The sequence below is a fragment of the Hyposmocoma kahamanoa genome, unplaced genomic scaffold, assembly GCF_003589595.1.
Source record: "Hyposmocoma kahamanoa isolate Upper Pololo Valley unplaced genomic scaffold, ASM358959v1 211, whole genome shotgun sequence".
NCBI classification, from domain to species: domain Eukaryota; kingdom Metazoa; phylum Arthropoda; class Insecta; order Lepidoptera; family Cosmopterigidae; genus Hyposmocoma; species Hyposmocoma kahamanoa.
This window is the reverse complement of record NW_020653732.1, coordinates 1,940,334-1,964,869: the sequence shown is the minus strand read 5'-3', so window position 1 is coordinate 1,964,869 and position 24,536 is coordinate 1,940,334. Positions and strand designations below refer to the sequence as shown.

General features: G+C 35.6%; 1 protein-coding gene across 2 annotated transcripts; it reads left to right on the top strand.

The window, feature by feature from the left end:
• The first annotated feature begins 494 nt into the window (after nucleotides 1-494).
• Nucleotides 495-22,107, top strand: LOC113227607. Of its 2 annotated transcripts, XM_026460567.1 has the most exons (12): nucleotides 495-1,261; nucleotides 3,993-4,064; nucleotides 5,831-5,887; nucleotides 7,961-8,014; nucleotides 9,223-9,441; nucleotides 11,244-11,405; nucleotides 13,372-13,440; nucleotides 15,573-15,800; nucleotides 18,032-18,202; nucleotides 19,230-19,317; nucleotides 20,918-21,142; nucleotides 21,961-22,107. In XM_026460567.1, exons 1-12 carry the CDS (start codon nucleotides 759-761, stop codon nucleotides 22,045-22,047), a joined length of 1,935 nt encoding a protein of 644 aa, XP_026316352.1. In that variant the 5' UTR covers nucleotides 495-758; the 3' UTR covers nucleotides 22,048-22,107. The 2 variants fall into 2 exon arrangements, with proteins under 2 accessions (XP_026316352.1, XP_026316353.1); XM_026460568.1 differs by lacking the exons at nucleotides 495-1,261; nucleotides 3,993-4,064; nucleotides 5,831-5,887 and adding an exon at nucleotides 5,958-6,157.
• The last annotated feature ends 2,429 nt before the right edge of the window (nucleotides 22,108-24,536 follow it).

Here is a 24,536-nt window from a genome sequence, read left to right as displayed (position 1 = left end):
GACTCTAGGTCCTTAATAAATTAGTCTTTCAACCCTGACGGTAGCGAAATCGTCGCGCAAAACCACGGAGCCATAGATACAAAAGTTGAAGTTGAAATAGTTGAAAAATATTCGGAAAAATACTTAAATTTCTGAAAAATATGATTTTTAAGTGGAAATGTTTCCATGACGCAATGAAATTTATTCCTACTAGTCAATGTTTGGCTTTTGAGGTTCCTGCTTTGAAGTTAAAGAATCAAGACCCAAATTTTGCTTAATTTTTGAGCTTGCATTTGAAGGTAAAAAATATTTTGGTTGAGAAATATAAACTCTCTTTGGCAATAACGAGCAGCGTGTGAGTTCTGGCAATAAGTTTGTTCTTACACAGTAATATGATTGTTACAAAGGGTCTTGATTCAAGTTCAAGTGCCACTCTAAAATTTTTGACAACATAAGTGACAAAATACTAGTTACAAATCGCAGCTATTCGAGTAAAATCGAGTATGCACTCCACTCCATAGCATTTTCAAAATATTTCGTTAATGTTACGTCAAAAATAGAAAAAACATAGTTAAAATCATGTTAAAATTGAATTAACGGAAACGATTTTTACGCGAAAAATGTTATGTTCTTACACAAACACTTTGTGCGTTACCATTAATAACTTATTGTGAAAGTAAATGCTTGATTTCACATTGTTTCCGCCGACAAAATATCTACAAGAACTTTGTAGAAAAATTCTTGAAAACAGTGCTTTAATGTAATCGTGACTATAAACAATGGAGACCCATGATAGCGCCGACTACGGGTTACAAACCAAAGGTCAAGAAACATCACGTAAAGGGCATCGTAAGAGAAACAAAGTATCAAATTTACACGCTCGTTTATGCCCAAATTTCGACTTAAGAGACACTTTAATACCGGAAAAAGACAATCCGTATGCAAACACATATCTTCAAAGGCATAGTCAAGAGGAATTAGATCCGAAAACAATGGATTTTGCTACTTTAGTAACATTTTTGCATCCCACATTTATTAAGGACTACCTCCGGAAAATACTAAATTTTTTTAAAACTAACCTATGCGAAATGAGTTTTCCCAACATCGCACCGCACAAGGAAGAGTTTCTCGTAAGAATAGCTAAGGATAACGTATTTTTGAAATGCTCAAATTTCACTGCAGAATGCCAAAGAACTGGACAAGAAATACTTATGATTTTACATCAAAATAGGCACTATTACAAATGGGAATATTATTATGGAGGCGGAATATGCTTAGACAAGTAAGTACTGTAGTAGAGGTGGGTGATAAATAACGTCATGATGAAAAAATCACCTTGATCCACTGTCAAACAGTAGCACCATGACTCGTTCCGAAGGAATAACGTTCCAAAGTCACATAGGTGTTCCTCCGTTCCAATAGCTATCCCCGTCACTCACATCATGACATACGTATTTGACTGAGCGTGCCACTCGTTGCAGTTCTCTTCGGCGATGGGAGTGAGTGAGATAGGTTGACTTTCTTTGCTCACTCACAAGGGTTGTAGGTGCTTATTACTACTAGAAAGGGCAGATGAAAAAAATCTGCAGTTACTATAAACCTATTTATTAACAAAGTAAAATATTTTTGTATATTTGTTTTATTATGGGAAGAGTTGATATTTTATATTTATGTATCTACTTTGTATGTACTTTGTGTATTCTACTAGAAATATAATTACATTACACTTTATTGCTATTTTTAACGATCCAAAGATTCGCATTAAATAAGTAACAAACAAAATTACATTAAATACAAAAACAAGTTTTTGAATGGAATTGAAACTTATTACAAAGGGAGTAAAAACTTAAATCATTCTATAAAAAACGGCTATAAGTATTAGAAAGAAGCCCCTGGCTAAAACTGTACATCGTGATGTAAGTTATAGGCGTGACAAGGGAACGGAAGTAACAGTCGTGACAAAAAAAAAAGTTTTTGGAACCGGAACGACAGTCACGGCGATAGAAATGTAACACTATTCCCCATGTCTATACTGTAGTTGCTTCCACATTTCTGCCATCTGCTAACTAAAATGTGGCTAAGTGACAAAATATTTTTTAACAAAAACCTAACCTACTTTTAGAGTTTTGAATCTGTTTAATGATACTTCAGCTATGCATTGATAACTGTTTTTAAAAGAGCATTTAGTGTTCTATGATATTTGACCATTTGTCACTTTGCAGATTTATATGGCAAACAGTTATTGAATAGAATTCCCTGCCTGTAGACTCATTCCCTAAATGGTATAACATAGACCTTCTCAAATTGAGACTAAATGGGCATTATTTAGATATGCATACTTTCTTTTTAAAAAAGAATAAAGTTTAACAACCCAGAGATGTCCAGTAGGACCAGCATTTATGGAGCGCGACTTGCGCAAGAGATCAAGATACTACTTGTTCTTGGTACTTGGTGTAATGGGCTGGTGTCTGCAACTCGACGTCAAGGCGCCTATTTCGCTGCATCTGCCATCTTACATGCACACAAATGCGCATGTCCCCACAGTGTCATGCACACAATAAATGAAAAGCGGCTTCACTTCGTTTGTTATGCTCCATCTGCCTATTGTTTTATAATCTGAGACTAATAGACCAACAGTCAAAATAAGAATAAAGAACACAATAATGCAATTACTTTTTTTGACAAAATTTTACCTACTTTCACAATGTATCAATAAAACTGTCTACAATAATTACATGACTATTTAACATTTTACAAAAAGTGGCAAAAAAAACCCTGCAAATGTCATTTTACTCCATCTTCGAAAAAAGACTAGTTGACTGTGAGATGAGATTGAGTACTTGTATAGTATTATATTATTGTGACTACATGTCCAGATTAAGAAACTTGATTCAGAATATTTCAATCTATTTCCAATTTCTTTACATCGATTTTACGATTATTCTGCCAATGTTGAGGTTGATAATCTCAGTACAGAGTACTAAAAATCCGACCTCAAAAGTATGTGGAATTACATCTATTTGCCAAGTTTTATTGAAATATAGTTCGCAACTATACAGGAGATAATAAAAAATCGATTTTCACTACTCAAAGTATATTGAGAGAGAAAAACGCCTTGAATTGGAGAATAGCAAAACTAACCATGAAAAATAATTGCTCCTTAAGTAAAATTTAGGCGCTATTTATAAAAATGAACGTTCATGCGTTATCAGCCACCCTTAGAGGTGGATGATTTTCTTCAAAATGAAATGGGACCACTATGGAGGTACCCTCTTTCCAACAAAAAAAGTATCATGAAAATCGGTTCACAAATACCGGAGTCATCGCGTACCATACATACAAAAAAAACGAAACGTACAGTCGAATTGAGAACCTCATGCTTTTTTTGAAGTTGGTTAAAAATGTTGTTGATTATCTGTTGAGAAGAAGTTAACCATCTACAAAACAGTCCTCAAACCAATTCAGAGTTATGGATTACAACTGTGGGGATCAGCAAGTATGTCATACTTGGAGACATTACAGAGGTTCCAAAATGTTGTGCTCAAAATTCTGTTAATGCTCCATGGTTCACAAAAATGGATGATATTCATGATTATCTGAAAATCCCTACTGTCAAACAGGATATGTAACATGACAAAAGCCTATAAGGACAGAATCTCACGACATGAAAACAGAATTGCACAAGCTCTGAACGAACCTCTAAGTAACAGACGATTGAAGAGGTTCCACATGTGGGACTAAAGGAAGGAGAAATTGGAAAGATAAATATCATAACAAAACAATTGCTCATGGTCCATAGACCGGTCGCACGTTGCAAAATGCATTATAAAAAAAAAGGTTGAAAAAGACACTTCATTATGTGCTGTGACAGAGTTCAAAATGTACATTTCACATTGAACGGCAGACTAGCTTTCGAATTTAAACAGTGGGACAGAAGCCAAAACAACAAAAAAAAGGCAGGTTTGGTCGTTGAAGTATAATTATCTACATTATGATTTTTTCTTTAATTTCAGTGTGTTGGTGTACAAAAAACAGCTTTTGGACCAAACGAAAAATCCGCAAGAGATAAATAGCTTATCAAAGTGGTAAGATGTTCTGCCCTCTTCTGACTTAAGGTTATAACTAACGTTACAGGCAACATTTATCAGTATGTTGTAGTATAGTATAATAACACAAGTAGTCCAACTTCGGCGCGTCAATGCCTACACGTCGGAGCGTCGCGAAAAGAAAAACATGTTAATAATAATCTATGGGTATGCCTCACTTGTACAAAAAATTAAATAATCTAATTTCAAAACAACTACCGATCATTTAATATAATTTTTATTAGAACCAATTTCACTTCCTATAATTTAACTTCATATAAATTCTTATTTGATATAACATTCACATTAAATAATTTTTTTTCCATATAAAGCTCATATTATGTAACAAACATTTCATGTATTGTCAATTTAGATAATTTTTCCGTGGTATGTATATAACACTTTATATAAATAAAAAGTTTAAACCCGACTCGCCATGATACTTGTCTGTTCGATACTAGGAGTGTAATTTAAAATCCGGAGGTGTGGTAGTAGGTTAGGTTAGAATAAGAAAAAGTAGCATGAGACTAGCGAGCGTGCCGCGGCAGCGGCCGGCGAGTGCCAGAAACAAATTTGTTTGCGTTTCCAAAAATGGTTTCAGGCCAAACTGTAATTAATAAAATTAGTATTATCGTTTTTCCGAAATAATTATATTTCTAGATAAAATGAAATTTAGATAAACTGACGTTATGTTAACTGTGGTTTATAACTTATGATCGTTATTAAAAATGAGTGTTAGTGTAAGTGATCGTTATAAAAAATTAAATTATAGAATGTAAGTTTATATCAAACATTCGTTATATGAAGTCATCGAGTATATAACCAGAAATAGAGACGAAATGTCATTTAATTTGTTTGAAAACTATTGTGCCATATCATTACTGTGACAACTGCGCTCCGATTGGCTAGCCCGAATTCGAAACAATTGACGGGTGTCGTCAATGGGTGTAGTCAAATGTTTCACTTCAAATGGACCAGTTAACTTGATCTTTGCTATAATGGACCTAAATTGCAAAATTACATATTTAATATTTAATTACTGATGAAATGTGATTCCGTTTGTTTTGTAATTAGATGTTTTGCTGTTTTTCCCACACCACCGAATAGAACAGCACGGCATTGTTAGAGATATTATCTTCATTACAATGTACACACAGGTCAGTAGTTGGTCTGTCTATATTTCAGTGCAAACTGGAGTTGATAAGAGCTGTATCGCTAATGTATTACTAGGAATATATGGCCCTTATTTCTCTCGACTCGATGTATGAAGTCAATCACTAAGTAACGGAACGAATATATCGTGTGTCTGGTGGTAAGCGACACGCCTGTTCGTATCAGTTGCAGTGCCACTCAGAGCTTTAAATCACAAAGATCTGAGAGGCATTGCCACTGCGCCCGACATCCTGAGACAAGTTGACAAGTCTCATGTGCCTGTAATTTCACCAGCACCCTTCAAAATCGGGACACAGTAATGCTGACATTACTGGTCGGCGGCAGAAATAGGTGAGGTGGCAGTACTTCACTTGTCGAACTCTTTCACAAGGAGCTCTACTGCTATTAGAAAAGTTACCAACAGACCTTACGAATTTTTCTATGCGCTTGTTGCTACTTGTTTTTTGGTCTCTTTCGTAAGGCCTGTTGGTTGGTTCCGTAGCTCAGTTGGGAGAGCGTCAGACACGGTATGCTGGTTCGAATCCAACCGGATCGAACTAATTTTTCTTAACGTTCGACCTTGGTGTTAATAATCATCTATTTTTTAATTTCAGCATGTCTTCAACACCCCAAACCTTGGCGTCAACTCTTGAAGATCTTACCTTGGAAAGGCAAGACATACCTACAAGCTTCAAAATCCAAATGCTTAACACAACGCTTAAATTCATCAAAGATAACACCCGACTCACTTTACAATACCCTATAATGCCTTACCACCAAGCTGCTTATGTATTCTTCCTAATTCAGTCGGGTTATAAAAAGGATACCAGCATCGGTTTTGGCTTCAAATCTTTGTATTCTGCCTTTTACGAAGCTATGAGTGTTGCCAGTGCGCGTTTTGAATTTAATGTTGAGTTTTTTGAGTCGAATAATTGTACTGCGTAAGTTTTTTTCAAATTTATTCTAACTTATTTGTATGAAAGAAATCTGTACCCGTACCACAGTAGGGCTACCATGACAGAGAGTGACTTAAGCGAGGTACTTCTCGCATAGAGATCTTGCGCGAGTTGAGCCCTGCCCTGATACAGTATCAATGGCAGGATTTTGTACGCCTGATGGCGACTGACGGGGCGTGTCGTTAAACAGCTGTACAATTTTCAAGTTTTGGGATAAATTATTTCAATTAGAAATAATATCTCGCAAAAAATGTGCAAAGTTAGATATTCTACTCTAAATTTAGATTTTTATTTTAATCTGTTTTCGGGATTTTATATGATCAGGTAAAGTACATCCTATCATGTACGAAATTGGCATTCTGTGTGTTTAAAGAATGCCATATTATATATACAGGCTGTATATTTGAAAGTGAGACATATTCATACATGTCATAGTAAATCATGTTACAACTTAATATAGATTAAAATAAAATAAGGATATGGGATAGAACAAAAAATAAATCAACAAATTTGTTTTGGAGTGTACATAGGAATAAACCTATTCCCTTTATGCTTGATTTCGAGTGCAATGGGAATACTACCAAGCGAGCGCCGAATGAGACAGCAACAATAACAATGATTTCACATCTCCCTTCCTACTAAAAGCACCTCTTTTCTCTAGAAAATAAAAAACTAAATTACTCACCTACGCATATTTATGTTATGATGAAAAAAGCTGTTATCGAAATGATTACGTTTTAGCTTAATTATGCTAATTATTTTTTACTTCTGAACTATCGTCGAAATGTTTTACGTACTAAAAACGATAAGTTTATGATTTAGTAACTAGTTATCATTTAATAAGAATTGAGGTTTTTGGCGTAGTTAAAAATGTGGGAACATTTCAATAGCTCGTCTCACACTATCACCACTTATAGCGTAAAGTCGCACCATCTCAGTCAATTCAACGTTAGAATAAATATCTATTTTGCACGAGCGAGCGGAAGTACAAATAATTTACGTATCTTCGCTAGACCACGGTCGCGCGTGCACTGTCTCTATGCGCCCGCGCCCCCACCCCCGACCTGTGCTTTGATTTTCGCCGCCGTGCCGCAGCTCGCCATTACGTCGGAGCAATAATAGTGATGTGCATAGGTTTCGATAACTAATGTTGTTCACAAGTAGTAGTCGATAAAAAACAATAAAAAAAATTCAGATTCAGGAATATAACGCACTCTAAGTATATCCCACTTTCAATATACAGCCTGTATATATTGTCATATCCTAAAGTGTATTATATATTTCGACTCATCCGTAGAACAAAGACCGTACGTTTCGTTCGCTGTTCTTAGCTATGGATATCAGATCGACTGTTGATCGATTTTATATTTCCGAAACGAAATAATCCATAAAATTTTGAAAACACCTATAGCTAGGCCTTATTTTGATATGATGAATAATGAGATTATGTATTGATCCTCTTTTCGTTGTATAATCACATTCGACTCTGTTCTTCCGATTTAATTGTAAATATTTTGTAAGATAGTAAATACCATTAAATGGTTTTGATCTAGGTGAAAATGTATGCTACATCGTCGACAAACGCAAACTATTTTTGTATTAAAAAAAAATAGATTTATTTTTCTTCCTAAATCATATTTATTAATTTTGCACTCTTTTTTCGTCCATTACATTAAATTCTCATGCTTGTGTGCTTTTTGCTGCACGGCTTTAAACATCCGTTTTTAAAATTAATTACATAGACAAGCAATTTCTACATTATTAATTATTTTAACAAATTTGTTGCAGCGGAGTGGTACTACAGAAAACGTCAAAAGCAATAATCGAAAATAACTGTAAAACGTACGTACTTATTGTTTTCTATCTAATATTATTATACTGCTCTCGGAATGGAAAAACAATTAACACTTTAAAAAAAAGGAGGTTCTTAATTCGTTTGTATGTTTATTTTTGTATGCATGTTATGCGATACCTCCGACATATGTGAACCGATTTTGATATCCTTTTTTTTGTTAGAAAGAGGGTACCTCAGGAACGGTCCTATTTAAATCTGAAGAAAATACTCCAACTTTAAGGGTGGCAAAGTAGGGGATGAATGACTTGAGGTCAGTTTTTTTATTCAAAATTGAGTTATATTAGGGTTTCTTAACCTTAATCGAACCCGGGACCTCTGCGTGGCAGATCAGCATGGTAACCGTTCGGTCACAAAGCCTTTAATTTTAATTTTTGACCGACTTCAAAAAAAGGAGTACATTCTCAATTTGATTGTTTTTTTTGTAAATGTATGATACGCGATAAGTAAATTATGAATCGATTTTTAACCGATTTCAAAAGGAGGAGGTTCTCAATTCGACTGTTTTTTTTGTATGTATGTTACGCGATAACTCCGGTATTTGTGAACCGATTTTCATGATTCTTTTTTGTTGGAAAGGGGGTGCTTCCATAGTGGTCCCATTTTGAAGGAAATCATCCACCTCTGAAATGAATGTCTAAAAATGAATCTTCATACGTGAACAGCCACCCGGCTGTTCACATATGAAGATTCATTTTTATAAATAGCGCCTAAATTTTCTGAAGGAGCAATTATTTTAATGGTTGATTTTGCTGTTTCTCCAATTCAAGGCTTTTTTCTCTCAATATTCTTTGATTAGTGAGAACCGATTTTTTATTATCTCCAGTGTCAAGTACTGTATAGTGGCGAATTTAAGGATATTTCAATAAAACTTAGGTCGGTTTTTTAGTACTCCGTACTGAGATTATATTTATGATAATACTATTTTGTTAGTCTCAGTAGTGGTCCCATTTAAATTTGAAGAAAATATTCCACCTCTAAGGGTGGCAAACTAGTGGATGCATCCGGTTTCCCGCACTTTCCGGTAACCGATTTGAATAAAACTTGGCAAATAGATGTAGTTCCACAAACTTTTGAGGTCGGTATACGTTCCTTTTTGGTTTTCCTCCCGTCTGTTTCCGTATCTTCTATTTTCACAGTGCAGTGGCACGAAGTATTGTAGGGCTATTTAGTACATTATTTTTTTTTTCATTTCCAGTGTCGATGTAAAATTGTCAACAATTTCCAACTCCACAACTTCTTCCGACTCTTTACAAGAATGCATTAAGGCGGAAAAAGACTTCCAAGCCAAGCGCAAATTAATACAAAGTCTGTCTGAGACTTTCATAAAAGCTTCGTTAACTGAAGTGTTAAACTTCCTTGAAGATGAACAACGGGCTAGCTTGGAGTTCAAACATATTACTGCTTCGGATTCCAGGTAAGTTTTATATAAATAATCATCATCGTCATCATCATCTCGGCCCGTTAACACCTACTGCTAGGTGTTAACGGGCAAGCCTGATTAGGTATGATATACTAGTAGTAGAGCTCCTCGTGAAAGAGTGTCGTGTTTTTAAGTATTCGGCTGAATAGCAAAATCAAGCGGAATAAGTCTAATACCGAATAGTAACCTAATACTCATTGCAACTCTAATATTTACCCATCGAGCATATAACCAGAAATAGAGACGAAACAAGGGCCATACATTCCTGGTAATTCATCAGTGACATCTTATAAATATCAACTCCTTTGATCTGAAATATAGGCAGCGCCAACAACTGACTTGTGTATACGTCTCCGTATATTCCAAAAATATTCCGTATTTATTGTAATAAAGATAATATCTGTAAAAACGAAAACAAATTTCATCGGTAATTAAATATATAATGTAATTTTGCAATTTTCGTCCATTATAATAAAGCTCAAGTTAAACTGGTCGATTTGAAGTGAAACAATTGACGACACCCGTCAATGGTTTCGAATTCGGGTTGGCCAATCGGAGCGCAGTTGTCGCAGTAATGATATGGCAGAATAGTTTTCAAACAAATTAAATGACATTTCGTCTCTATTTCTGGTTATATACTCGATGTATTTACCTGTAGTCTGTCTCTTTTGAAGACGGAGTAAAATATCTGTTCATCGCACAAAAGTGTTGCCCGCTTGCGAGCAGCTAGTGATTGCAGTCGATAAATATTCTATCGACTATAAAGTGAATATTGGTCACGCTTATGGAATTAATAGCCGAACTTATTTCATTTCAATCATCCTCGACCCATTATTCATCCAATTACTGAAGCCAAGTTCATTCGAATTTTCAATTTTTCTAAGGGCATAAATACATGTATTTAGAACTATGTGTAAAATACAAGGAGGAGACATATTTTAAAGATTTTCATTTTAATTTAATATAGATAATCAAATCCAGCTATTCTAGCTTAAATGTATATACATATACGCTTAAAAATTGATCTCGATAGTATAGTAGGCCAACTTTACTGTCAAAATAACAATAGAGACGGCAGTAACGCAATTAGTAATCATTAGAACGTCGTTACATTCACAGTTCAGTCATTTTTGGCAAAATTTTATCTTCTTTCACAATCTATCGATAAAACTATCGACAACAACTACATAACTATTTAAAATTTTGTTGAAACTAGTACCCTGTAATGTGTCGAAGCAACGTGACTTCTTTGGTAGGTCACTGGTTTGCATATTGAAGGAAATGTTGAGTAGGCATAAGATTCTTTGTATTGTAAAAGAATTATTAATACACTTCTATTGCACCATGAACTAATAAACACACTATCTAAAATTGTTCCTGTTTCACTATACGTCGCTAACCAGATGACATCCCAACTACCTCACTGCACAACCAACCTAATATAAGATTGACTACAAATGACATTTTACTTAAAATTTAAGGAATCTACTCTTAGATTAAATAATACGACCTTTTTTTATACAACATCAAGTGACAGGACGAACAAATCGTGCGCCTGGTGGTATACGACACGTCTATCCATGACAGTTGCAGTGCCACTCAGAGCTTTAAATCGCAAAGATCTCAAATACACTGCCACTACGCCCGTCACCCTGAGACATAAGTCGACCATTCCCATATGCCTGTAATTTTACCAGAACCCTTAACCCTTTAAAACCGGAACACAGTAATGCTGACATTACTGTTTGTCGGCAGAAATAGGTAAGGTGCTGCTATTGAAATGTCTTGTCTCACAGATTTCTTCAACTAGTCACGACTCTAGCTCGCGATAAGGAATACCATCGGCTGTTCCACGAAGATGTAGCAGCGATACTCAAGGAAATCGCATTGAGTCGACGCAAGAAAGATTACACACTCAGTACTGATGTCGGAAAGGTCGATAAGTGGACTCTTTTGAGGTAATTTTGTTTTATATATCGAGTGTGAACTGGCAACCGGTGCGATCTCCATTTTGATAACTTTACAGGATGAAGAAAAAATCATTTATATAACATCTGTAATACATTTACATACATGTGTAATAAAAATATTTAAAAACTATGTGTTTTTATTTAATAAATGGCGCTATATAAATGCTGCAAACAATTTTTGTACTGTAAAGTTGTCAAAATTGGGACAGTACTGATTGCCAGTTCACAGTCAATAAGTAGGTATTTATGTATTCGTGGCTGCATTCCCATCAAACATTTATCGCAAAGCGTTTCTTCGAGATTTTTTTATGTGGGGATATTATTTTTATTACAATAAATACAAAATATTTTTGGAATATACGGAGATGTACACACAGGTCAGTTGTTGGCGCTGTACTATTTCAGTTTTCGAACTTGTGGTTTCAGCGAAAACGATAGTTGATATTTAAAAGTGATATAAGGCCCATTTACCTGATGAGTTGCCAGAGATGGATGGCCCTTATTTCGTCTCTGTTTCTGGTTATATACTCGAATGCCTTAAGCGCTCTATTGCTTCTCACCACACAATTTTTTTTTTATTGCGCATTTTTGTGAAGTAACTCCACTAGTTTTGCTATGATTACGAGTACAAAGATCGAACACACAGAACATTTTTCATTGATCCGATGTGACTTGAACCCATGTCCGTGCTGCACCGTAGCATTGCTCTAACCACTGAGCCGCGGGTCCAGGGAGTCTGCTCTCGTTTTCCAGCCGATATCTGTCCGAAACAGTTGTTGTGAAGTAAGTAATACGCGACCAAATTAAAAGGACCCATGATGTGAATGAAGCTTCATACTTGACATTTTAATATGGTCGAGTATTACTTATTTGACAGTTATAGTTTCGGAGAACGAGAATTAGGGACCAGTTATCGAGTCGTCGAAATTCTCCTATGTGTTTTTGTTATAGATCTACGTACTGACTTTCGGCATTCGTCGCCGTAAGTGATGTCATTTTATTTAGTTTATTTTGGTACAGACAGTAAATGGTACTTACTTGGCACTGGGCGCAACTGGTGTCCGCAACTCGACGACAAAGCGTCTATTTTGCGTGTGGTGGGTGCAAGGTCCTACTCGTGCCACCCAAGCTCCTCCAGGAATCTCAGTGACCTCCTCGGTTTGCTGAAGATTTCGGGGAGCGACCTCGGCACTCCAAGGTACTTCGCCCTGTAGTTGGCCACGCCGGAGCACTGTAGTAGGATGTGCGCAGCCGTTTCCTCCCCGTCCATGCACGCTCTGCATAGAGGGCTGTCTGTGATACCTAAATTAAAAGGTGTTTATTGTATGCACCATGACCCGTTAGGGCAGTTAGTAATTATAATTCATCGAGTATTTCTGGTTATGTACTCGATGTTATAATTACACTATGAATTAACACAGAACAAATTTGAACTATGCTATAGACAACGAATACCGAATATTGCATTTAAATATTAATAACATAGGCTGAAAGGGCTTAAATATATAGAATAAAAAATAAACGCATTTTTACAAATTAACCGGGATGTTTACCTATGACGAGAGGCTTCGCAAGCAGACTCTCGCCATTAGGCCGTTAAGCCTATCATTACTACTAAATAATTTGTTTTGGATGCTTACCTTAAATCTGTTGAATGAGATACCAAAAATATTCGTGTCACAAAGTTCAACATACACATTTTTTAACCGACTTCAAAAAACTGACACTTTTGACGCCGCTACCTCAGATATAGACAGTTAAGCAGTAGTTCATAGTTCTAGCCCTGATCAAAACTCAAGTCTGTTAGGTGGCGTCCATACTACGGATTTCGTGCTTGCATTTCCCAAATTGTTTCTACCGGGAATAAAACCCGGGTTTTCTTCATCTAACGCCCACACAAACCGGCCACAGAAGTCGTCAAATAAGCTAATTATTTAATATATTTTATTTTCAGAGATTTGTTAATGTACAAAACGCCGATATATAGACGCAGCGAAACTCCTCGAACACCGTCGTCAAAGCGGTGAGTACTGATTTATTTTTAACCGACATCTAGAAAAGGGTAAATCTAGCTGATTTGTTGCCACGACATATACGCGGATTCGATTTAGCCACTAAATTACCGAAATGATAACTTATAATTAGTGATGTCTGGTTTTTACCGCCCACGAAGAAATAATATGGACATGCCTATATAAATGTAATGATTCTAATGCTGTTATTACAAAATAATATTTTTGCAAATAATTTTATAATATTTATAAAACTTCTCGTAATAATGTTTTTTTTTCATTGAAAATGTAATGTATACCAACTTAATGTTTGTCATGGTATATGCACAGATTCTAAACTGTTACCCTCAGTAAAAAAATGTTATTATCGTGGCTCAAGTTCAACGTATAAGTAATACGAGCCACAATGACAGCTACCTCGGAACCCTGATCATCCCCATTCTTTCCAAATCGTATCATGCTTGTCGGCCGTACACGTACATTCAATGTTTTCTCGGTACTTCGGTAATTTATAGTTATTTAGTAAATAATAACTGCTCATTCAGAGATCCCGCGATTGATGTATATATTTTTATTCAGAAAGGCATATCCATATTATTTTTTCCTAAGAGACAGAAGTGAAGGTTAGGTAAATAAGCACCCGGTTATCCGATCACTACTTATAATCCAATGCTAGTTACGCGTAATTAGAGGTGTGGCGTAATTAGAGGTCTTAGCGAAAAGCACTTAAAAACGTTTGCTTTTTAAAATAAGCACTTAAGCACACCTGTTATTTTAAACGTAAACGTTGGTCAGTTTTATTTTCTTTATTTTTTTATTTTTTTATTTATTTCCCTTCGGCCGCGTACGAAACCGGAGGTTCGTAACCAGTTGCGAAAGTAACATAATTGTGTTTTGTACGATACCAGTTGCGAACGAAGACTTTTTTGTACTCGCACGATGCCGTGATTTCAGGCAACTAGGACCCATAGATACATACCTTACAAACTAACATACATATAATATAACAATAATATAATAAAACAATAACATAAATATTAAATAAATACCTTACGGACTAATCATAAACACAATATAACATGATATTATACATATAACACTATTTATTTACACGTATGTACTTCGACGTGTGACGCAACGTGGGTGTCCGGTAGCCGTCCTCGGAAACGCCGGTACATGACACCCTTCGGCCAAAAGTGTTCTCGCATGAAGGTCGACAGGTGTTGAGTTGGTACTCGCACCACAAATGATTTAAAATTCACATTGTGGCGCGACTCCAACCGCTCGACCCTCAGGTTTGCGTTGGCCTTCACTCGCATGTACTCCACAATATCCGCAGACTTGTTGGAGTAATGAAGACGTGACACGTATAACAACGTCGTCGGTACCGCTGGACGTAATAAATGATTCGGGCCAGTCAGGGCGGTGCCACTAAGGTTTCGGCTGGTGTTCTTATTTTGTTTTATACTCAACAATTTCATTTTTTACAACGTGCCTAAGTTTCATGTCCCACCGTTTATGTTTCCTGAAGAAATGAATTCGTCAATGTGAATAATAATTTTATAAATAAAAATAAAAGTCGTGTTTTACAAATAAACTTAAACCCTTTAGTGGCTATTCTTGTTTTTCGCTATCAGCACAACATTGCAAGCTTTTTCTAACATAAAAGTCTGTGCGTTTAAACGTTTTTCTAAACGATTTTTTAAGCTTCAAACTAAAAAGCGTTACGTCTAAAATTTACCGAATGTGTAGAATATTTGATGGCATTTGTTGTAACCCTGATATTCCGTGATAGCCTTCCCGCATTCAAAAAGTCCGTCATTAAACGCTCATGTGAATAATTTTAAGACCTTTTTCTATTTTAAAATTATCAGTATTCTTGTTATTGTTTTTTTTGTTCATAAGATCGCATAATCTATAGTTTTCTGAATGCTGGATACAGTTATAATTGGAATGCAGATTTACTGATGCTTCTTTTTAAAATAATTTTGTTTGAAAACAATGCTGTAATCTGTTTTCTGTAATTTGTGTACCATTACAATAAAAAAAAAATAAAAAAAAATAAGCAGTTTTTCCCATCTCTACGCGTAATTGCACTATCGCCGACGATATAACATAATTTTTTAAATAAATTTTATTTCAGATGTGAAAATTCGCAACTACCTATATCCAGTACAACAAACAAAGAAGACAATTCAAGAAAAATACAATGCAAAAATAAAACCAATAACTTGGAAACAAATAGTTGTAATTCTGAATCAAAAGACGTTGCGAGCGTACAGAGTATAGAAGTAACCATTATATCCAACGCGAGAAAAGTCAATTCTGTCACTACTGGTGATGGTACACGGTCTCTTAATAAAGATGCAAGGTATTTATGCAATATTGCTTAATAATATATTAATAAGAATTGGGGTTATTTGTAAATATCGAGTATGTAATCAGATATAGAGACGAAATAAGGGCTATCCATCCCTGGCAACTCATCAGGCAAAGACTTTTAAATATCAACTCTCGTTTGCGCTGAAATAATAAATTAGAAAGCTGAAATAGTACAGCGCCAACAACTGACTTGTGTGTACGTCTCCGTATATTCCAAAAATATTCTGTATTTATTGTAATAAAGATAATATCTCTAACTATGGGGGACTGTTCTACTCGGTGGTATGGGAAAAACAACAAAACATTTAATTACAAAACAAACGGAATCACAGTTCATCGATAATTAATTATTAAATATGTAATTGTTCAATTTTCGTCCATTATAGCAAAGCTCAAGTTAAATTGGTCGATTTAAAATGAAACAATGGACGACACCCGTCAATTGTTTCGAATTCGGACTGGCCAATCGGAGCGCAGTTGTCACCGTAATGATTTCGCAGAATAGTTTTGAAACAAATGACATTTCGTCTCTATTTCTGGTGATATACTCGATGCCGTAGGCTTGGCTAGCAAATTAACTTTATTGGCACTACATGAAACACTTAGTTCGTGACTTGTTCACAAACTTCATAAACTGTTCTTACCGGGAATCGAACCCGGGTACATATCTAGCGCCCACATGACTAACTACTAAGTCACTAGATATGTAGACTCAATTGGTACTTGTTCTCGATGCGTGCACGTGCTTGCATAAGTGCGTGCGTGCTTGCGTGTATATTGTGCTAATTTTGTCATATACCTATAATATAAACTGCCTCAGTGGTCGAACGGTTACCAAACTAGTCGCCACGCAGAAGTCCCGGGCTCGATTCCCGGGCAGGGAGAAATATTTGTATGGCCTACATTTATTTCTCTCGTGAGTTTGGGTGTAATTTGTGGTTGTCTATGATGTGTGTCCATGGTACCCGCGATACAGGGTTTCTCTAGTGCGGGACTGTGAGTGTGCGTTATTATTATTATAATAAAGATAAAGATAAAGATAAATTTATTTCTGTATAAAATATTAACCTAAATACATACATAAATTTTATTAAATAACCTATTATTTACATATATGAGCCAAATTGTCGCAAACAATGAAATTATTTTATGTTTACATTACTTTAATTAAGGTTAGTAGTGCAAATTGATCTAGGTGATACCTAAACTAAGTAAAATTGTTTACTTGTGTCTTAGGTATCTAAATTGGTGATTATAGCATAACGGTTAGTCAACCTATTTTGTTCAATAACAATAAATTACAATAATACATAAATCTTAATTATAATAGCTGACGTCTTAATTATATTTATATTACTTAAAAACTGATATAAAATTTTCAGTGTCATTGTAGTTAATTCTTTTTAACCAGTCTTGTACGGTTTTTTTACATTTAAACTTATTCATAGGATATATAGATAGAGAACGATTTATTTTATTATACAAATAGCTACCAAGAAAGCAAAAGAATCTGTGGGAGTGTTCTGTTCGAAACCGTTCAGTTGAACAAACAATGTCTGCTCGTCTTTTACTGGTTTGGAGTGATGGAATATATGGTGTTAGTGAATGCTTTTTTATTACGGCTAACCGTAATACTACTAATAGTATGAATAGCTGGCGTATTGAAAGTACTTCACATTTAGCATGGAGTTCTGCTGTGGGAAAGCGAAAAGGTCGGAAAGTGCTAACTTTCAGAATGGCTCTTTGTGCTCTTTCCAAATTTAGCAAAGTATTTTTATGGGAGCCTCCCCAAGTCGTTATAATTATTAATACAAAGATCGAACACTCAGTAAAAATTCCTTCGATCCGGCCGGATTCGAACCGACGTCTTCTACCATACCGTGGCAGACGCTATACCAACTAAGCCACGGAACGAACCACCGGATCTCACAAATTTTTCTATGTGCTTGTTGTCGTGTCTTTTTATTTGGTTTTTCAACGATTTTTTATCCGTAGCGTCATCTATGAGAAATCTATGGAAGTATTTCGTCACCCAGTTAGATACATTTACAGCTACCAGCCCCGGCTAGATATGTATTTAAATTTTTATTGAATTGACATTCAATTCTTTTTCGAAGGAATATTTTTCTGAATGTTCGACTAGTGGAGTAATTTCATATAAAAAATAATTTAAATTCAATTGAATAAAAAATTTAATGTTATTATTATTTGAAATTTTAGACCACCTATAAAAAAAGGCATAGCATTCCAAAGCGCCGGAGTTCAAGTCGTGGATACAATGCATGCAGAGGTGGAGCAGTGTGTCGAGATTAGCCGTTTGACAGGGTCCACGAGAAAAAACAGACTGATTGAAGCCATGAGCACACCCATGGAGAGTGGTATAGCTGAAAGGTACGCATTTTTATTATTATTTTTTTTTTCATTTATGGCACAATAAAATACATCGAACATAAACATTGTAGAAAACAAAAAACATGTAAATATTAATATCGTAGGCCATCGAGTATAGAGACGAAATAAGGGCCATAAATCTCTGGCAAATGAGCCTTATATCACTTTTAAATATCAACTCTCGTTTACACTGAAATCACACATTAGAAAGCTGAAATAGTACAGCGCCAACAACTGACCTGTGTGTACGTCGTATATTCCAAAATTATTCTGTATTTATTGTAATAAAGATAATATCTTTAACGTTGGAGGGCTGTTGCTATTCGGTGGCAGTGGTAAAAATAGCAAAACATCGAATTACAAAAGAAACTGAATCACATTTCATCGGTAATTAATTATTGTATAATATGTAATTTTTTAATTTTCACCGTAATGATTTGGCATAATTGTTTTCAAACAAATTAAATGACATTACGTCTCTATTTCTGATTATATACTCAATGCCGTAGGCTTATGCATCAATGGGCTATAATGAGGTATCTGTGACAAGGGGTATATGGTACAAAACTATCCAATTGCGTCATCTAAGAAACCCCTGACTCGAGGAAGGTAGCTTATCAAAGTCGCTGTTGTTAATTGCTCTTACACTGCGCTCTGGTCATATTTCATTAAATAAATATAGCTCCAGTAGAGCTCCTTGTGAAAGAGTTCGTCCAGGGAAGTACTGCCATCTTACCTATTTCTGTCGCCAAGCAGCAATGTTAGCATGACTATGTTCCGGTTTTGAAGGGTTAAGGGTGCTGGTGAAATTACAGGCACATGGGACTTGTCAACTTATGCCTCAGCGTGACGGCCGCAGTGCCCCTCAGATCTTTGCGATTTAAAGCTCTGAGTGGCACTGCAACTGTTATGGGTAGGCGTGTCGCTGAACAACAGGCGCACGACTTGTTTGTCCGGTCACTTGGTATTGTAAAAAAAAGGTCCTGTTTGAGTCCCTGAAGATCCATCCTGGTTTGCTTTGTTTCAGAATGATGCGCCGAATGGGGTGGGAAGGAGGCGCGTTGGGGGTTCGTGGGGAGGGCATCACCGAACCTCTCATGCCACCTTTGCACATTGTAAGTGTTAATTCACAATAAATAAATAAATATAAATATAAATATTAAACAACATCACATTATGTTGCTCTGATTCCAAAGTAAATAACTAAAGCACTTGTGTTATGGAAATCGGAAACAACTACGGTACCACAAACACCCAAACCCGAGACAATATAATAGAAAAGTTAGTTCTTTCTACATTGGCTCGGCCAGGGATCGAACCCGGGACCTTCGAGATCCCGACACCATGAACTCACAAAATAACTGTGTCTAACTCGAGCCTTCTGCAATAATTGCGAAAAACTCAAGAGGTGCAAGCCCGGATTCGAACCCTCGGCTTTCTGCTTGAGTGCTACCACGACTGCACTCAACTGTCTACAATGAGTAGTGTTTGATGAATTGCATGATTTAATTCCGCCTTCACCTTTCCATCATCGCGGGACTAGAAATTGTTGTGAATATTCCAAAGATTCGCACGAAGCGTTAAGGTGCTTTTCCACTGGCGAGGCGAGACGAGTATTGGAATTTGTATTTTAAAAATTCGTTCTAGCTCATCTTCGGTGGAAATGGTCTGGGTCGACGAGGATATTTGAGGCGAGAATCGAAAATATTTGTTGATGAAATATTGAAACGTATTGATGCTTTACACAGAGTTATTATTAACTCAGCAACAGTAACTTGATTTCTCGCGCGAGCTCGCGATGGCTATTAATATCAATCGCGATATTGTGAGGTACATACGATTTCAGATTTAAATAACCTAACCTCCGATTAAAAAACCGACCTCAAAAGTCATTCACCCTCAAGTTTGCCACCCTTAGAGGTGGAATATTTTCTTGAAATTTAAATCGGACCACATCTGAGGTACCTTCTTTCCAACAAAAAAAGAATCACCAAAATTAGTTCACAAACGGCGAAGTTATCGCGTAACATACATACAAAAAAAACATACAGACGAATTGAGAAAAAGGTAGAGGCTCCTTTTTTTGATGTCGTTTAAAAAAAGATGGCTTCTTCTGATTCTTCCTACGTTAACATATCGCACCCCTTATGGAAGAATGGCTTAAGTAGAATTACGTCAAACATGTCCAATTGGAGAGGACGTAGGTTATATTTTTCTGTATCTAATCTCCAATTGAAAAGGTTGTGGGTATATTTTTCTGTATCTAATGGAGTAGAATGAACATGTTTGACGTAATTCCTCTTATGCCATTCTTCCATGAGGGGTGCGATATTTAATAATAATAATAATTTAGGAGACGTGTTATGTCAGTCGCGTATTTATCACTGGACAAACTGAACAGCTCTGAATCTAGGCTATTCACATCAATCGCGAGCGCGCGATAGATATTGGTGGCAGTTTTTGATGGATATACGCTGGTGATATTTCAATTCTCTTCACGCCTCTTCTCGTCTCGCCTCGCCAGTGGAAAAGCACCCTTACGCTTCCCGAACGATAAATAATTTATCGTTCGGGAATTCAATTATAGAACCACTTCAAGGCGAGAGTGAATAACCGTTATTTAGGTGTGCATGCTCCTCAACCCGACCACCACTTTCCATTAGGTGAGATGGAGGTCAAATGCGCACTTATTATATCATGAAATTTTTTTTCCAGTCCCCAGGGGCTGGCCTAGGTCATGTAAAAACAAAACTACCCAGCCGTTCAGCAGCAGGGTTCCGCATAATATTCCTTCAACATTTGCTGTCGTGGATATTAACGGGTGGGAGAGAGAAGACGATAAAAATAGGCCCTATGACCAAGCGAGAGGCAAAATTCGTTAAGCCCACGCTACGGAGCTTGAACGACCGGAAGAACGTTGTCTTCGCCAACAATGAAGAGGTAACTTTAATATAAACCTACAACTTAACTGTTATGTAGCGCTGCACACGGCGCGGTGAAGGTTCTAAAATCTCTCACTAGATGTCGATGGGCAAGCACCCGGGTTTTAACCCGGCGCTTTGTTAACGCGGGGTTTGAATCGGGTTAAACCCCTTTAATGCCCGCAATCGAGGACAAAACCTATTAACAACTAAGTGGTAACCTATCACAAACTCGAGTTTTTTTTCCGAAATAAAGTTTGTTCGAATTTTCACTACACCGAAAACTGAATTATAACGAAACCGTTGTTCTTTTAGTAAATGTTGGATGTTTATCGCAAAGACACGTTTAGGTTCGGTTAGGTTAGGTTAAGTTAGGTTTAAAAGAAAAACATTTTCCTCTTAAAATTATTTTCGAGGTTATGAAAATTCGACCAAACGTTATTTCTGGAAAATGTCATTTCAGACTACTGATAGGTAACCCAACTAAATATTTTAAACTTTTATTGAATTGATATAAAATTCCGCAAAGTAAATGAAATTTCATGGAAATCAAAATAACTGTAATACGATTGAGAAATTAACTATGTTTAAGTACACTAAAATTATAGGAACAATAAGAATGAAATTACAGGCACTTGTCAACTTATATCTCAGGGTGTCAGGCGCAGTGGCAGTGCCCATCAAATCTTTGCGATTTAAAGCTCTGAGTGGCACTGCAACTGTTATGGACAGGCGTGTCGCTTACCATCAGGCGCACGACTTGTTCGTGCCGTCACTGGATATTATAAAAAAAGCCTTTCAAAATTTGTTCCGTACATTACTACTAATTTTTTTTAGGTTGCCCTCGTTAATAAAGTCTTAAATGCCCTGGAACAGGATCCGGAATTTTTTATTGAATGCCAAATCAGTGAAGACAAAAGGTAAATTGTTTCAATACTTTTATTTAGCTTCCAGTATTACGGCATGCATTAGAACATTTATAATATCGCTGAAATTTTATGGCATGCCGACTATTTTTTAACATCTCACATGAAATACTGTCGTAACTCAAAAATGGTGGAATTGAGAAAACACGACTTGAAATTTCGAATTATAAAAAAAAATCGACCTCAGAAGTTCGTGGAATTAGTCAAAGTCAAAGTCAAATATTATTTATTCCATAGGTAAAATAAACTTACACTTGAAAACGTCACATTTAAGCTTCTGCTCGTTCACTACGCTGACCTCCCTGAGAAGAACGAGCAAGAAACTCTAGGGATTGCTCTTTTCAAATAAACTTAAATGCTATGGAATACACTTTGAATCAAATTTGTGTGGATTCTGGAGCCATGTCGTCTTTCCATACATCTTTATCTAACACGTAGTCTTCAATTTTGATCGAAAAATCATATTACAAAATTGAAGACTACGTGTTAGATAAAGATGTAATATGATTTTTCGATCAAAATATTTTTAATGTAGTTTTTAAACTTAGGAAATGATAAACTTAATATATGCTCCGGAATCTTATTGTAAAAACGTATACAGTACATCTATTACATCTATTTGTCAAGTTTTATTATAATAATAATAATAATAATAATAACATTTATTTCACAGATTGATAGGTACAATTTTAAGTTTACCGCGGTCCCCACACTAGGCAAGCCTGTATCGCGGGGTCCCAGACATCTGATTTACATAGAAAACTTAGCCTCTAGATTGTACTTATGGATTAACATATTTTATGAAAATAAACCTAGGATATGTATTGAGCAAAAATATATATATATATAATATACATATAATAATAATAACAACAATAACTTATCTAATTTATGTAACAAAATAATTATATATATTCATTTATTACATTATAATAAGCGAAATATGCTGCTACAACATGCGAATAACTAAGTTTTCGACAAAATCGTAGGTTAAACTAAGCAACCAGTTCTGTAGTAGCCGTTTAACTTCGAAAGCTGAGCTCAATTTAATGTCACACGATTTGAGGACGTTGTTGTACACGTATGCAGAGATGTACGGTTGGAAGCGTTTGGCAAAATCGTCTTTTTATTGTAAATCTTTTTATTGTAAATCATCTACCGGAAAGTGCGCAAAACTGGATTAATTCTCTAGTTTGCTACCATTAGAGGCAGAATATTTCCTTCAAATTTAAATGTGACCAATACTGAGGTGCCCTCTTTCTAACAAAAAATCATCCAAAACGGGGTTCACAAATGCCAAAGTAATCGCGTAAAGACTGAATCTGCAATACCAAGACCACGCAAGACCAAGACAGGGTTAGTCTCCTCTTGGTTTTTGCATATCTGCCGTCCACTAACTAAAAGGCGGCTAAGTGACAAATGGTCAAATAACCGTTTTAAATAGCAAAAAAAGCGTCGTTTCGGGCCCTTTACAGGTTAACTGTGACCATGGGACCTGTAAAGGGCCCGAAACGTCGGTTTGTTTGAAAAAACAAATATACGCTATTTAACTCCGGAAAATTAGTTTCAATTTTAATATTCTAAAACTGGGTTATGGTTTTTTATGATATCGTCGCTGGAAAGCGATAATGCAGTAACCCGCAATACCTGCAAAAATGCTTTTTTTTGCATGTTCTTGTTCATAGGAAATGAAACTATTTTTCCGGATTTAACTCGCGTATATTTGTTTTTTTCAAACAAACCGACGTTTCGGGCCCTTCACAGGTCCCATGGTCACGGTTGACTGAGATGGTACAGTCTTCAACCAGTTATGTCTAATATTAATGCAAACCACCTTATTTTTTCACTATAGTTACAATAGTTATTAATTAAATACCTTATTTTTAATTTTACAAAGAAAACATTCCAATTTTGATTGATTATAATTTAAATTATAATCATGATAAAATGTTTCTATATTTTTACTATTTTCGTTCATTACCTAGTGCCTAGGAGGAATAGGGATTATTGTTGAATTTATACTAACGCGTAATAATTTTAAATCTTTAACATGTAAATAATAAGGTACCAGGCAATAAACTAAAGCAGAAAATATAAGAACAGAAAATGAAAAACTAATAATCAAGAGTAAGATCAGTTGTTGATTACTTTATGAAATTTAAGGAATTTATAATTCATCAGTTCTAAGAACGATGTAATATGGCACACAAAGTGTCAATGATTTTATTTTATTGTGTTACATCTCCAATATTATAATTCGATTTGTTTCATTGTACTCATTGTGACCAGTCTTTCAAGAAATAGTGGTTCTTTATAATAAACATTTTAACACCATTTTAATGTTACCTGCTTTGGTTTAAAAAATACTCTTACAGCATTATTGAATTTCGTATATCTTCAAGAAGTTAACATTTAAAGACCAAAAATGTGTTAAGGCGCTCTAATTCATTTACATCAATCTTAGAAAACCGTAAATTGAGGGCATTA